The 14400-nt window shown below is 36.7% G+C and overlaps 1 protein-coding gene across 1 annotated transcript in view; it reads left to right on the top strand.

Moving 5' to 3' along the window:
• Positions 1–14400, top strand: part of MALRD1 (MAM and LDL receptor class A domain containing 1) — a gene marked incomplete at both ends in the record, with an annotated part of 607751 nt that overhangs the window by 101718 nt on the left and 491633 nt on the right. Inside the window, one exon of the mRNA XM_081226990.1 lies at positions 7378–7551. Coding sequence (XP_081083116.1) covers positions 7378–7551 — 174 coding nt within the window. The remainder of the gene's footprint in view (positions 1–7377; positions 7552–14400) is intronic.

The following is a 14400-nucleotide window of genomic DNA, read 5'->3' as shown; positions in this document are numbered from 1 at the left end:
ATGAATACCTATTAGATGCTTCTGTTCAGCTTGCCTTGCTTTCTGTCCTTTTGAGAGTTCTGACATGTCCCTAAGCCTTTAGGATTTCAATTTTTTTTTTTTTTTGGTTATCAGAAAATAATGAAGGGATCAATAGTGCTACGCACTAAATTCATCACCTAGAAATGCAGGGTTACAGCACTAACACAGGCATTCCTGATGATAAGTTACAGATCATCAGACCTTTATAATTAAAGTATAAATTTAATTATACTTTCAGCTTGATATAATTCTCAATGAGAGTGTCCAGAACTCTTAATAGGTTGTCCTCTTTATTTTTCCCTTTTGTTTTTTGCTACCCATTTCTCTGTGGGAATTTGGATTAAAAGAACTGCCTGGACTCCACTTCCACCTCACCCAGATGGACTCTAGAGTCTCCCACCTTTGGTTTATTTTAATTAAATCTTATGTGATAGATGTAGGTTTTTCTTCTTTTTCTTTTTCTTTCTTTCTTTTTTTTTTTTTTTTTTGAGAACTCCTGAAGCATTTACTTGCTCTTTAAAAGTACTTTACAGGGCTTCCCTGGTGGCGTAGTGGTTGAGAGTCTGCCTGCCGATGCAGGGGACACGGGTTCGTGCCCCGGTCTGGGAAGATCCCACATGCTGCGGAGCAGCTGGGCCCGTGAGCCATGGCCGCTGAGCCTGCGCGTCCAGAGCCTGTTGCTCCACAACGGGAGAGGCCACAACAGTGAGAGGCCCGCGTACCACAAAAAAAAAAAAAAAAAAAAAAAGTACTTTACAGGCTTAATGAACTTTAATTTAAGGTCATATACCAAAGCAATGCAATTGCTGTTGTTAAATTCATTAACGACACTGGATAAAAATGAATAGAATTTGTTAATTCTGCCTCTTTTACAGAAATGTGAACACTAACACTAAGAGCTTATTAAAAATTCTGAGGCTCACGGAGAAATCATACAGTTTTCTTCTTTTTAAAGATGATCTATATTTCCCATTGTTGTATGTGGGTAGCCATTAATTTGTGGTCATAGGGATTGACCCACAATTTATGATTGTTTCTACTTGAGGACATTTTTCTCTATTGTGGCTTAAATTTGGAGCTTACCTGTGGGAGCTATTGGGGTGGAGCCTCAGTGAAAGCAATGGACAATTTAGATACTTGGTGGTTTATCTCTCAGAACCAAGTCCTCAACCTTCCAAGGCCTTGGATACTGATTTAGAGGTTTGCCTTGGTTTGTGGAAAAGTAAGAGTATTATAGACTGCCAAAGAGGTATTTGTTTTATCCCTTTTATCTGTATCTGCTTGAATGTTAGTAATCTTTGAGTTAGAGGGAGGGATATTTGGATTATGTTATAGTACTTTCCAGCTTAGAATTACTATTAGATTGTTAGAGGTCATTTATAGTCTGAGATAACACATGGCCAAAGTTCTCTCCCATAGGAGTATTCTAAGAATATACTATTACTGTTTTATAAGTTTGTGGTAATGTGGGATTCTTTCTTTCATGAAAGTTACAAAATAAGTTAACAAACCAAATTCTTATCTTCTTGAGTAATCAGAAAATCCAGCTGATCTTCCTAATTGAAACATATTGAATGATAATAGTTGTATTCATGGAATAGTGAATGTTCTTTATTATAAAATGGTAAAGTGGGGCAGTGAAATAACCAAAGTTGGGCACTTTGATATGATTAAAGCCTTCATTTTATGAAATTACATTTTTTTCTCTACATAATCATACCAGGCTAACAGAGTTAAGAATATTTGTTTGAAAGGACTTTAAAGGAATATGAAGCTTTCTTTTGGGTCTTTTTTTCCCTAACAGCAGCCTTTTAGGGTCATTTTGCATGAATTACCCTGTACTTTATGTGTAGCCAACACATGGCATCAACATGCAGAACTGTTCCTGTAACTACTCATTGTTCAAGATGTGGACTTTTATTTAAAAGCTTCAAAAGCTCCTTTGGTCACTGGTGGAAATTTGGCATTTTTCCTTGGAATAGACAGGAGATAGGACAAACAGAACATGTGGGAGCCAGAAGCTAGTGTTTCTTATTGCTGTTGACATACTGTTACTATTTTTGTTTTTTTAACTTTTTCTTTTTTAAATTAATTTATTTTGTTATTTTTTATTTTTAGCTGCATTGGGTCTTCGTTGCTGTGAGCTGGCTTTCTCTAGTTGCAGCGAGTGGAGGCTACTCTTTGTTGCAATGCTCGTGCTTCTCATTGTGGTGGCGTCTCTTGTTGTGGAGCATGGGCTGTAGGTGCACGAGCTTCAGTAGTTGCGGCACGTGGGCTCAGTAGTTTTGGTTCGCGGGCTCTAGAGCGCAGGCTCAGCAGCTGTGGCGCATGGGCTTAGCTGCTCGGTGGCATGTGGGATCCTCCTGGACCAGGGCATGAACCCATGTCCCCTGAATTGGCAGGCAGATTCTTAACCACTGCGCCACCAGAGAAGCCCTGTTACTGTTTTTAATAAATTAGGAAATGTAAAATCTGAAGGAGATTTATGTGGATATTAATATTTTATCACTCTCTTGTTTGAGTTACTGTATAAAAGACATATCTCATTTTTAGGATTTCATAATTAAATACAGCAGGACTGATAACATGAAGCTTCCGCTTTCAATGCCATTTTGTGTGTTTGTCTTTTTTTTTTTTTTTTGTATTCCCCAACTCATTTTGCTATTCTAATCCTCTTTAATAAAAAAATTCATACAATTAAAAAGAAGTGAATAGAGATACCAAGAAAAAGACAGATGAAACGAAAAATAGGTTGGCTCCAAAAATAAAGTTTATGAGGGCCAGGCTACATTTTTGAATCTAAGTTTTCCAGCAGCCAATGCAGAGACATGTGAGAACTCATTTGGTTCATATTCAAGGAAGTAAAAAACAAAACAAAAATAGTTCTTCTGAGACTTTCCCCCTGATTGCACACACACCAGTGTAAATGTTCTTTCTCTGATTCAGTGCACACCTATTGCTTCTCTACTCCATGCTCATCATAGCCCTCAATGCTGGGAATATACTAGGGACAATGTAAACACATTTGCCATAACAAAATATAGAATTTAGTGAGACATACTGATAGCAGTTCAGTGTGAAGTGCTACAGAGAGTAATAAAAATATAAAATACATATAATATATAATATTTTATGCAAGTATATAGAATATATAATGTAATAATATATAAATTAAACATATAAATAAATATATATTATATATAATATATAACATACACATATATACGTATAAACCATATATATAAGTGGTAACCCACTTATAACAACTCTCTCAATGAGTTTGAAAAGGCCATGTCTTGTAATGTTCCCCAAGTAGAGTTATGAGCTCATAGCAGAGAGAAATTTAGAAAAAAAAGTAATATACAATGGGGCTTGGAATGGTGCACTCATGTTCTGTTCTCTGATTGTTTTGTTTACTCCAAGAATAGTATTAGAGCATGAGATAGATTCTAGAGGAAGCAATGGTTTATTGGGGAAAGGTTGAGCAGATATTCTCCTCAGTTGTACATTGTCAAAACACATGAAGATTAATCATTTAGATGAGAAAAACAGATTATATTTTATTGAAGATTGCAAACTTTTACTTAAGCTTGTTCAGATAAAAAGAGGCAAAAACATGATTATGAATAGGAGTCATAAGAATCACTATGGTAATGATGAGGGGTGTGTGTGTGAGAGAGATGAATGATCCCCCTCCCCTACACTGACTTATTCCACTTGAGTTTTGAGGAGTTACAGATATCTTGTTTCTTTTCCTTTTTTTTTTTAAACTTTTTTGTGTTTTACTTTTTATTATTCTAGATCTTGAAGATATAACAGGTGTATCAAATACCAGACAGGGGTCGACACAAAGCAGAGAAGGCAGAGATAGCTGAGAATTTGGAGAATAACTGAGACATGAAGATCTGACCAAAAAGCTCCCTAATAGGGAAGCAAGTAGAACAAAGACCATAGGAAGGTTGAGGAAAAAAGCAGAAAATTTGAAGAGTTCCAACTGGAGACAGACCAAAATAAAATAAAACAGTAAAGAGAAATAAAGAAGACATTATTTTGAACTTATAAATAATGTCTTCTTAATGTCCTTTGCAGAATTTAGTCTCAGAGATTTACTAATTAGTAATTACTAATTGTTCCTAATTACATTCTTTCGTAGAACTGGCCATTCCTCTGGAAATATCACAGGGCACTGCAGAAACCAAAGAGCAAGATTAGTTATTCACCTACACTCGGTAACTAGTAGTATAAGTCACCTGATATTGTGTCCTTTCTTTTTTTTTTGCGGTACGCGGGCCTCTCACTGTTGTGGCCTCTCCCGTTGCGGAGTACAGGCTCCAGACGCGCAGGCTCAGCGGCCATGGCTCACGGGCCCTGCCGCTCCGCGGCATGTGGGATCCTCCTGGACCAGGGCACGAACCCGTGTCCCCTGCATCGGCAGGCGGACTCTCAACCACTGCGCCACCAGGGAAGCCTTGTTCTTTCTTTTCATAGTAAAATGAATGATTCAGAGTGTGTGTGTGTGTGTGTGTGTGTGTGTGTGTGTGTGTGTGTGTGTGTGTGTGTTTTGGCCGCACCAAGTGGCATGTGGGATCTTAGTTCCCCAACCAGGGATGGAACTTGTGGCTGCTACAGTGGAAGCGTGGAGTCGTAAATGCTGGACCTCCAGGGATGTCCCAGATTCAGTATTCCTAAAAATATACAAATAATATAAAATCAGAGAATACAATTAAAAACAGTAAAGTAATTTGAGCTTCATTTCTTTTCTTTCCAATTTGCAATTAAAGGAACTGCTTTGTTGGAAGTTATTTAACCAAAGGAAATTTTCTGGAATAAAATGATTCATGGTCTTGTATAGTCACCCTATACATACAACCCAAGTTGTGCATATATATACAACTTAGTGAAAAGCAAGGAGAAATAAAAGCAAGCCTTTAATATTAACATCTTATATAACTGCATTTTAATGAATCAGGCATGAATCAAGACAATAATTTCCTTTAAAATGAAAAGTAGTAAATAAATTTTAAATGGTTGGCATAACGTTAACATACAGCTCTTTTTAATAGAATTTTCTGTGATGGAAATTTTCCTCTGCTATGTCCACTATGGAAGTCACTAGCTACAAATAGCTATTGAGCACTTAAAATGTGATGAGTGTAACCAAGAAAGTGACTTTTTAATTTTTAAAAATTCATTTACATGTAAATAGCCACACTGTTTTCATACCTTTGTCATTATACGCATTATACTTAATTGTTCCTTTTCTTTTCACTCTCTCCCATAAAACTCTGAGGTCCTTAAGGACACTTAATTCTTTGCACATTTTATAACACAGAACAGGTCTCTCTTTCTCTCTTTGAAGGTTTATAGACATTGGCTTTAGAAAGAATGCTGATAGTCCCACTCAAACGTCCTTCTTTTCTTCAATACCTCTTAACTGAATACGTACTAAGTACAAAGTGCTTTGATATGTTCTAAGAGGAATTCACAACGTGCATTGTGATTCTGAGTTTAAGACTTAGTGTTCCACTACTAGTGTGTATCACAGTGAGAGCCACGGATGTTGGCTAAGTTCCTATCGAAAATCACAGCTGTATTTATAACTTTTGTTCAGTGATCTTACCCTTACCAATATTAAATTTGAAAAGACTCTGGAAAGTTTCTTCGTCTATACCAAACTAAAGAATTCTCCTTAAATCTCTACAATGCCATTTCTGTTTTTTAAAAAGTAAATTAAATATAAGTTCTAAGCTCTTATTGAATATAGATCCCATTGGTATTTACTCTTAATGCACTATTAAAATAACTTCGCACTGGTAACGTACTGAGTGATAATATGACAGCTTGAAATTCTGATGGGGCTTGCACGGCTCTTGTACAACTAGGTTTAAAGCTCCATTTTGCATATTTAAAAGCTTGGAACATGCTGTCTACAGCTGTGATCTAAAGTTTAATTGCAATTGAGGAACATACATCCTCCCTTTCCATAGAATTTAATCAAACACTTCTGTTTGACTTTACATTTCTTGCTTAAAGGCCTGAGTGTAGGTGAGCTTGGTAGTAAAATCTAATATGAAATGGACAATCAGAAAGAATGCTTTGATCAGGTGGTGGCCATTCAGTAGACATGGAAAGAAAAATGTGTACCACATTGGAACAGAGAATGCTTGATGTTTTGAACAATTTTTTAAAAGAGCATTAAGATTCTTTTTTCAACTTTCATCTCCACTGAACTTGGTACCTACAGTGAAATAAATGAGATAATAAATAAATAATATATGTAATAACATCTGTTCACATAACAAAATAAAAGCCCAATGACAAAGGAAAAAAAACAGAAATTTAAAATGTAGTGAACCTGAAAAGGAGTCACTTTGAGTCCAAAGAGAGGGATTTTATTTCTCAGGGAACTCATCTCTGAATGATACTGTGTTTTTCTTTGAAATCTGCAGCATTAGAACTCTCTATGGCATAATGAGAAGAAAAAGTTGCTGTGTGTCTCAACTTGCTTTTGTGGGGTTTTTTTTTTGACATATTTTGTATTATGTCATCCAACTACTGAGGCAATTAATTTTCACCTTGCACAGGGCCCAGTATTTAGTAAATGCTCAATAAGTATTTGCTGAATAAACGATAGTGCTGAATCTCACATTATAGCTACTGCTATCGGCACCTTAAAATACTCCTCTGTGTTTTCTCCACTACCTAGTTAACTTGTCAGTCCTTTAGATTATGTCATCACTGGTGGTGAGTAGGAACCAAACTGATCAAGTCAAGGCTCCCTAGCCTCAAAAAGAACATTTTCTAGTTGGATTAAATTATTGATGAACAGTATTATATAATCTCCCAAGTTTTTTGATAATGTCACAATGGAGAAGGAATTAATGAGAAGTATTCATAGCAGTTTTCTCTTACCTGAGAAGTCAAGTTTTTGAGATAACTTTTTCTTGGATTGAGACATCAAGGAGAATGAATAGTAATACATGGTTTTGTAATTTTTGAGTCAGATATAGAACGTGTATCTCCCCAGATTCATAAGAAGCAATAGTGAAGGTCCTGTAAAACTTCCATGACGGTGTGGACAAATATATGTCCTCAGACTTGTCTGAGCAGGATGCTAGTGTCCCATTTCTTTAGATATCTCTATGGCGTATGTTAAAAATATCAGTTAATGTAGCTACCTTGAGCCTTTTTTTTAAGGAGGGAATACAAAGGCTGGCAGAAGATGTACTTAGTATTTTCTGGGTCTGCATGTTTAGAGGAGAATTAAGAAGTAGTTTGGGATATTTTTAACTATAGAAGAGCTACTGGACACAGGTAAATGGAATATTTATATCATTCAAACACATTTTTCACCAGGTGCAGTTTTGGTATCGTTTGTCTCAGCATTCACACCTCTCAGTTTTTACAAGAACATCACTGGATGGGGATTTGCAGAAGCAAGGTGATCTAATCAGAATCTCCAAATCTCAGTGGAGACAAGCAAAAATCGACCTCTTTGCAAAGGCTGGAGAATCTACTCTGCCTTTTCAGGTAAGCACGTAAGAAATTAATACATCTGAGCAGAAGATGCTTATTTAATGCTGATCTTTCCAGCTAATAATATAATATATATATCCCATAAATGTATCTGATATTAATAAAGCAGACATTCACAATCAGGTATGAGAAGAGAGGTTATCTTGATGAATTGCTCAAGACTTACTTGTGGAAGCATAGCAAAAATGTAGATAAGAATTGAATAGGATGGCAGAGAGAAGAGTAATTTAACGGGAAAATATTTGTTTTCTTAAGTGAGGATGGTGGATTATATGAGGTAGTGAAAAAAATCTGGCTGCACTCATATTTTAATCCTATTCCCTTATTTGCTCCTGCCCATTAATACTGAGAATTTTATCACACTTTTATGTCATTTACTTGGTTAATAATGAAAGAAGGAAACTGGAGCTTATCAAATGGGTGCACCAGCTTCCACCCTCCTGGACATGACTCCCTTCTAGATGATGTTTGAAAAGAGGTAGTTTAGAAACTAGATTAGATGGTGGAACATATTGGAACACTCACTGCCTTAGGAGTCACATAGTCTGAGTTCCCATCTCTGCTCACCCCATGGGTTGTTAAGTGACTGTGTACATTACATCTTTTGAGCTCCAAATTTTCCAATCTGTGAAAACCACAGTGATAATAAGAGCAGTGCTTGAGAGGAATCTGAATTAAAGAGAATGTAGCTAAAATGGTAGCTATGAACATGAGCTCTGGAGCCAGGTGTCCAGTCAGAGGGAAGTTGCTTAATCCTTCCGTGCTTCTGATTCTTCTTCTGTAAATGGGGTTGGGGAAGTAAACATTGTTGGGGTGTTAGGAGCCTCTGAAAAATAACACACCTCATCTGGTACTCATTTCCAAACTGAGGTAAATATAGAAATCCAACAGAGAGAGCACAAGATATTTTGGAGAAGATGTATTTAAAATAATACCTCACCTCAGAACAAACATCTCCACCCAGAGAACAACAGACTGCTAGAGAATACAGGACTCATCCTTTGGGGAAAACCTTTTTTTTTTTTTTGCGGTACGCGGGCCTCTCACTGTTGTGGCCTCTCCCATTGCGGAGCGCAGGCTCCGGATGCGCAGGCTCAGCAGCCATGGCTCACGGGCCCAGCCGCTCCGTGGCATGTGGGATCTTCCCAGACCGGGGCACGAACCCGTATCCCCTGCATCGGCAGGCGGACTCTCAACCACTGCGCCACCAGGGAAGCCCTGGGGAAAACCTTTTTACCATGAGTGATTATGATGTGTGAGTGTTGTTTTATGGGTTGGAATACATGTCCCCCTCTGGTGGAGGATGTTGATAATGGAGGAGGCTATGGACGCCTATGGAGGTGTGTGGGAACCCTCTGTACCGTCCTCTCAGTTGTGCAACGAACCTAAAACTGCTCTAAAAGCCTTAATAAAAAAACAAAAGACAAAAACCCAGAACGTCCTTTGTTAGAACTGGCTATTTGAGAAATATTATGAGTTGAAACTTGTGCCATTCTTTCTTGGCCTCATTACCCTACCATCGTTATTGAAACGTTTCGGCACTGGGTATTTTTTCTTTTTCCTGTTTAATATTTCTTCTTTTGGGGTTTTTGTCTTGCTTTGTTTTGAGGTGCAAACTGAGACTGCTCTTTATTATCTGGGGGCATATTAACTCGTTTTTAAATTGACCAGCGGTTTGATGGAATTTTGTAATTTGGTATCCACAGATTGGTGATGTTTTCTGTCTTCCCTCCCCTCCGTGCTGGATCAGCACCACGTGTTGGCTTTTCTCTCTCCTACCTGGGGGCTCCCAGTCAGTACCAATCAGCCTCTTCTTCTTCTTCTTTTTTTTTTTTTTTAATGTATTTTTGTGGCCACACCATGCGGTATGTGGGGTCTTAGTTCCCCGACCAGGGATCGAACCTGTGCCCCCTGCATTGGAAGGGCAGAGTCTTAACCACTGGACTGCCAGGGAATTCCCAGCCTCTGCTTAATTGTGTTGGCTTTTTGAAGGGAGTGAATTGTCCTGGGTTCTTGCTAAGCCTCAGCCATGTTTAATTCAACCCCAGAAGGTAAGGATTTTAGCGTGCACCTCTGTTCCTTCTTATGTAATCTTGTTACTTGGCTGAAGTACAGGCTTGTTTTAGAAACTACAGTTCAGTGAAAAGAAAAATAAGAACTGTTCTCTCAGATGTCACTATTCAGAAGGCCATTACAAGTCCACAGTCTCTAATCAGCAATTTGGAAAATTAAAATTTGGAAAGCAATAAGCTTTTGAAAAACAAATTTAGACGCAAAATTTCTCCTGACCTGAACCAATGTTAGGCAGTTCATTTAGTGATGTGTTTGATGATAAAGTGTTGCCCCCTGGTTAGGTAGGGCTTTCATTTTTCCTAGTGGAAAAGGATTAGGCTTACTGTTTATTTTGTCAGAACAGCAAATTAACAACATTTCAATATTCTCTCCATTTCCTGTGCAGTTTTTATTGGAAGAATGTAAGTCAAGTAGTTAATAGAATTTTTTCAGTCTGTTTTAACTGGGCCTACTCATTTTATATGTTCAGTTTTTTACACAAATATTTTCATTTAATTTACAATTTCTTTCCTAACTGCTCTTCTTAATTTCATATCTAGAGGTAGTACTTTTTCTGAATGCTGTCCATTGATTTCCAGTTGATCTACTGTCTTTGAGTTTGCTACTAAAACATAATTGTGTCATATTTCAGATTTCATTTTAAAATGACCCTTTTGTGAAATTTTCCACAATGATTGATACCATGTTCACTCTTGATCAGAGTCAATGGGATAAATCAATAACAATTTCCTGATATTATTTGAAGATTCAGTGAAGGGTGAGATTTATAATGCAAAGTAAAAGCTGGTCTAGTCTCTGTAATGTTGCTCTGTCCTCAGCCTTCTTAACCTAGGGCTTCATTCAATCTTGTTTTGCCAGGTAGCTCTCTTCTGCAGTATCTGCTAAAGACCAGTTATCTCTTTATTTCATGATAGTGATATAGTACAGCATAGTCATCCATGGCTCAGGTCACACATTTTTCATACTAGATATGTGACCTTCAACGAATAACTTCAACTCTCTAAGCTTCTGTTTCCTTTGCTTTAAAATGTGGAAGAAAATAACACCATCTTCACAGTGTTAAAATAAGTGGACGTGCCTGGCATGCAGTAAGCTCTAAATAAAAGTTTGCTGTTGATCTTATTTGTAATACCACCATCATTCATCAAAAATTACTATAGTCGAATTTTTCTTTACTGCTTCTTACTATATTCCTATTGTCTCCATTTCCTCTTAGATTCATATTTCCTCTTAGATAGTCATATTCACTCTCATTATTCTTTTTTAAAGGAAGATATCAAAGAACCAAAATTTAAATATTCTAGTTGAGTATTTCTCTGGAAAAGTTTCTTTCTGTTTCGCAGATCTAAAAAGTAATAACTTGATTATAAACAATATTTACACGATGCTGTGCTTCCTGAAAGGAAAACAAGAAGTGATTCTGTTCACTCAGGGAGTAATATAATATAATTGGATAAGACAAAAATCAGCAAGATCCTAAAACATGGTTTTAGAAGGAAAGATATTTACATATAATTTGAAATTTTAACTCTCAAATTACCTTGAGAAACTTATAAAATGAGGTTTTCCCTCTGCCTTTGTCAATGATTGAAACATTTCTTCTGAGCAACCTCTGGCTCACATACCAATTATTACATGATACTGTAGTTCCCAAAGGGTACTGCCTTTGGTGACAAATCAAATGACCAGCTTGGTTAAAGCAAGTAATACAAGATAGGAACAGTGAAGATGATTTTGGAATAATCAGGTGATATTATTTACAGATATGAGATACATTTTTTAAAGGAAATAACATTATTCTCTGTTTAAAGTTGGAAAATTTTAATTAATGGTCAAATTATAATCATTCATTACATGGTCCTGAATTTAATTATATAGAAGTAAGCAAGCAGACATGTACCTGACCTAATATCATCTTTATTTTGCTCTGGGAGTTGTTTTATACTTACATTTTAATATGAAGATGTAAAAGAGCCTAGTGGTTTTCTTCGGACAAAATGATGTAACCGTATTTTAAAGACCTATCCCATCATTCAGCTCATCCCAGGGCGCACCCACTCCATTCAAAGAATAGGAACATGTACCTCTCCTGGGACACAGAAGTGCCCCAAACAAACATTCTGTCTTTTTCCAGCTTTCCTTTGAGTAGTGTAGTCCTTCAAATATGGTGGCCATAACTACCTGTCTAATGAGTCTGAAGAATTAAACATGTGTATTTTAATTGACTTCAATGTAGGACATACTACAATGATGAATAAAAAAATTCTTTGAAATTAAAGCTGTCCAAATACATTACAATAACTTAATGATGTTAAGCATAATTTATTTCTCACAGTGCTTATATACATTTCATCAAAATCCTTCTTTAAAATCTATTACTACTTTCTGCCTCTTGTATGAAGGCCAAATTTCTTGGCTAAGAGTCTACAGAAACCAGCTCTAATCAAAATTTTAAAAATCATTAAAATTATATACATCTTGTTATAAAGTATCAAAAATTTCAGATTAAGAAATAGTCCCTCCTGAGCATCCTTACCTTCTATCATAGTCTGTATCTTCAGGTAACTATAACATTGGTTTATTTTTACCTCTAGACACTTTTCTATTTAATTAATATGTATGTATGTACCACATATATCTAGAAATCTGAACCATGTGCATTTTTAGCCTAAGTAGTGTCATACTATAAATTTTTTCTGTAATTTAATTTTTACTCAGAAACTTATGTTGAAGGTCTTTCCATATTAGCATACAGAGATAGATTTTTTTTTAACTGGCTCAGTAGTCCATGATCTATATCACCATTTATTTATTGATTCACATTTGAGTTGTTCTGATTAATTTGCTATCAAAACCGACATTAAAGCAAACATTCCTGCCCAGGTCTTCATATGTGTGCCTATGAGTGTCTCTCTAAGGTAAACCCTGAGGATGGGCTTAATTTTTGTAGTCTATGCTATTTTTCTTTCTTTTTTTTTCTTTTTTTTTTTTTTTTGCGGTACGTGGGCCTCTCACTGTTGTGGCCTCTCCCGTTGCGGAGCACAGGCTCTGGACGCGCAGGCTCAGCGGCCATGGCTCACGGGCCCAGCCACTCCGTGGCATGTGGGATCTTCCCGGACTGGGGCACGAACCCATCTCCCCTGCATCGGCAGGCGGACTCTCAACCACTGCGCCACCAAAGAAGCCCTATTTATCTTTTTAATAGATGTCATCAAATTGCTGTCCCGTTGGGCTGCACCAATTCATGCAATCAGTCCTCTTCTCTTAAACAAATATTTAGGCAATAATTCATTTAGGCAAAAAATCCTATACTCCTACTATAGGGGAGGAAATAGTTTTTCTTGACCCTATTAGGGTACCTGACTGGGTCTCAAAATTAAACTGATAAAGCAGATTAACAGGAGAAAAGCATATAAAATTATTTAATTTTAGTTTTACTTGATGTGGGAGCCTTCATAAGGAAATGAAGACCTGAAGAAATAGTTAAACCTGAGTGTTTTTGTGAGGGGTTTGATGAAGAGTGGATAGCTGTAGAAAGGTACGATAGGGCAAAGAGTATGAGGTGAGTGTAATAAACTGGGGAACTTAGCTAGGCCTGTTTGTTCAGCTTCTCTGTGTCCTTTTGTCTTCAGAGATAAGGATGTCTCTGGCATAGGGAGGGCTCCTCTCACATGAGGGTTTGATCTGCTTTAGAGGAAAGGTCAAAAAGTCCATCCTGCACATACCATTTCTCAAATTCCTTTGGCTAGAAATACTCCATATGCTGCATAGGTGCCCTATTTTGGGACAGCATGTCCTAAACCCCATCATCCTACAGTGCCCAAAGTTTTCTAAATATACTCTACATGTTCACATTTCCTTTTTTTTCTTGTTATGTTACCAGTTTCTCATGGTAACAGAATCTTAGGCAACAATTAAAACTGAAGTTTAATATTACCTCTTTGCTAAGTCTTTTTTTTTTCAAATTCTATCTCATATTCTTGACAGAAATAATGAAGTGCTTTTCTTTGATTTTTAGTATCTTGTATTTCTCTCTTATATAGTACTTATGGTATAACTTAGTTGTTAATGTATCATATCAAGTAAATTGTAAGATTTTGAGACCAGAGATCCTCCCTGATTACGTGGAGATACACTTACTAGCCCTGTCTTGGTCTAGTGGTCCTGCTATGCATCCTTAAGGCTCTGTACATAAATTCATTCATTCATCCATCCATCCTCCCTTCCTTCCTTCCTTCCTTCCTTCCTTCCTTCCTTCCTCCCTCCCTCCCTCCCTCCCTCCCTTCTATTTCTTTCTTCCTTCCTTCCTTTCTTCCTTTCTTTCTTTCTTTCTTTCTTTCTTCCTTCCTTCCTTTCTTTCATGGTGGAGTAACAATGTAATAATGTGAGTGATTAACAAGAAAGAAAACAAATTATACCAGTCATTATTTAGAATGTTAGAATAAATTAAACTTAAATAGATGCCTCCAAGTGCTTTAGCATATGAATGTTATTAACCATTGTATGTGGTTATTTACCTCACTAAGTAGGTTTCCATATATGTATATATAATATGTATAAGTATTTAAATATTCTGATATAGAAATGAATTGTTGCCTTCAGCCAACCCATTATAAATGAATTCATCTTTCAATTAATCTGAGTTGTAAACCACACAGTTGATTACCCCAAAGAGCCCATTTTAAATGCTTATGACTTAATGGCTCCAATGGGAAGGCAGCCTTCAGTCATGATGAATGTTACAACTTCTAATTGAAACAAGGTTACCTA

The sequence above is a fragment of the Mesoplodon bidens genome, assembly GCF_964165515.1.
Source record: "Mesoplodon bidens genome assembly, chromosome: 3".
NCBI lineage: Eukaryota > Metazoa > Chordata > Mammalia > Artiodactyla > Ziphiidae > Mesoplodon > Mesoplodon bidens.
This window is presented reverse-complemented; position numbering and strand designations above follow the sequence as displayed.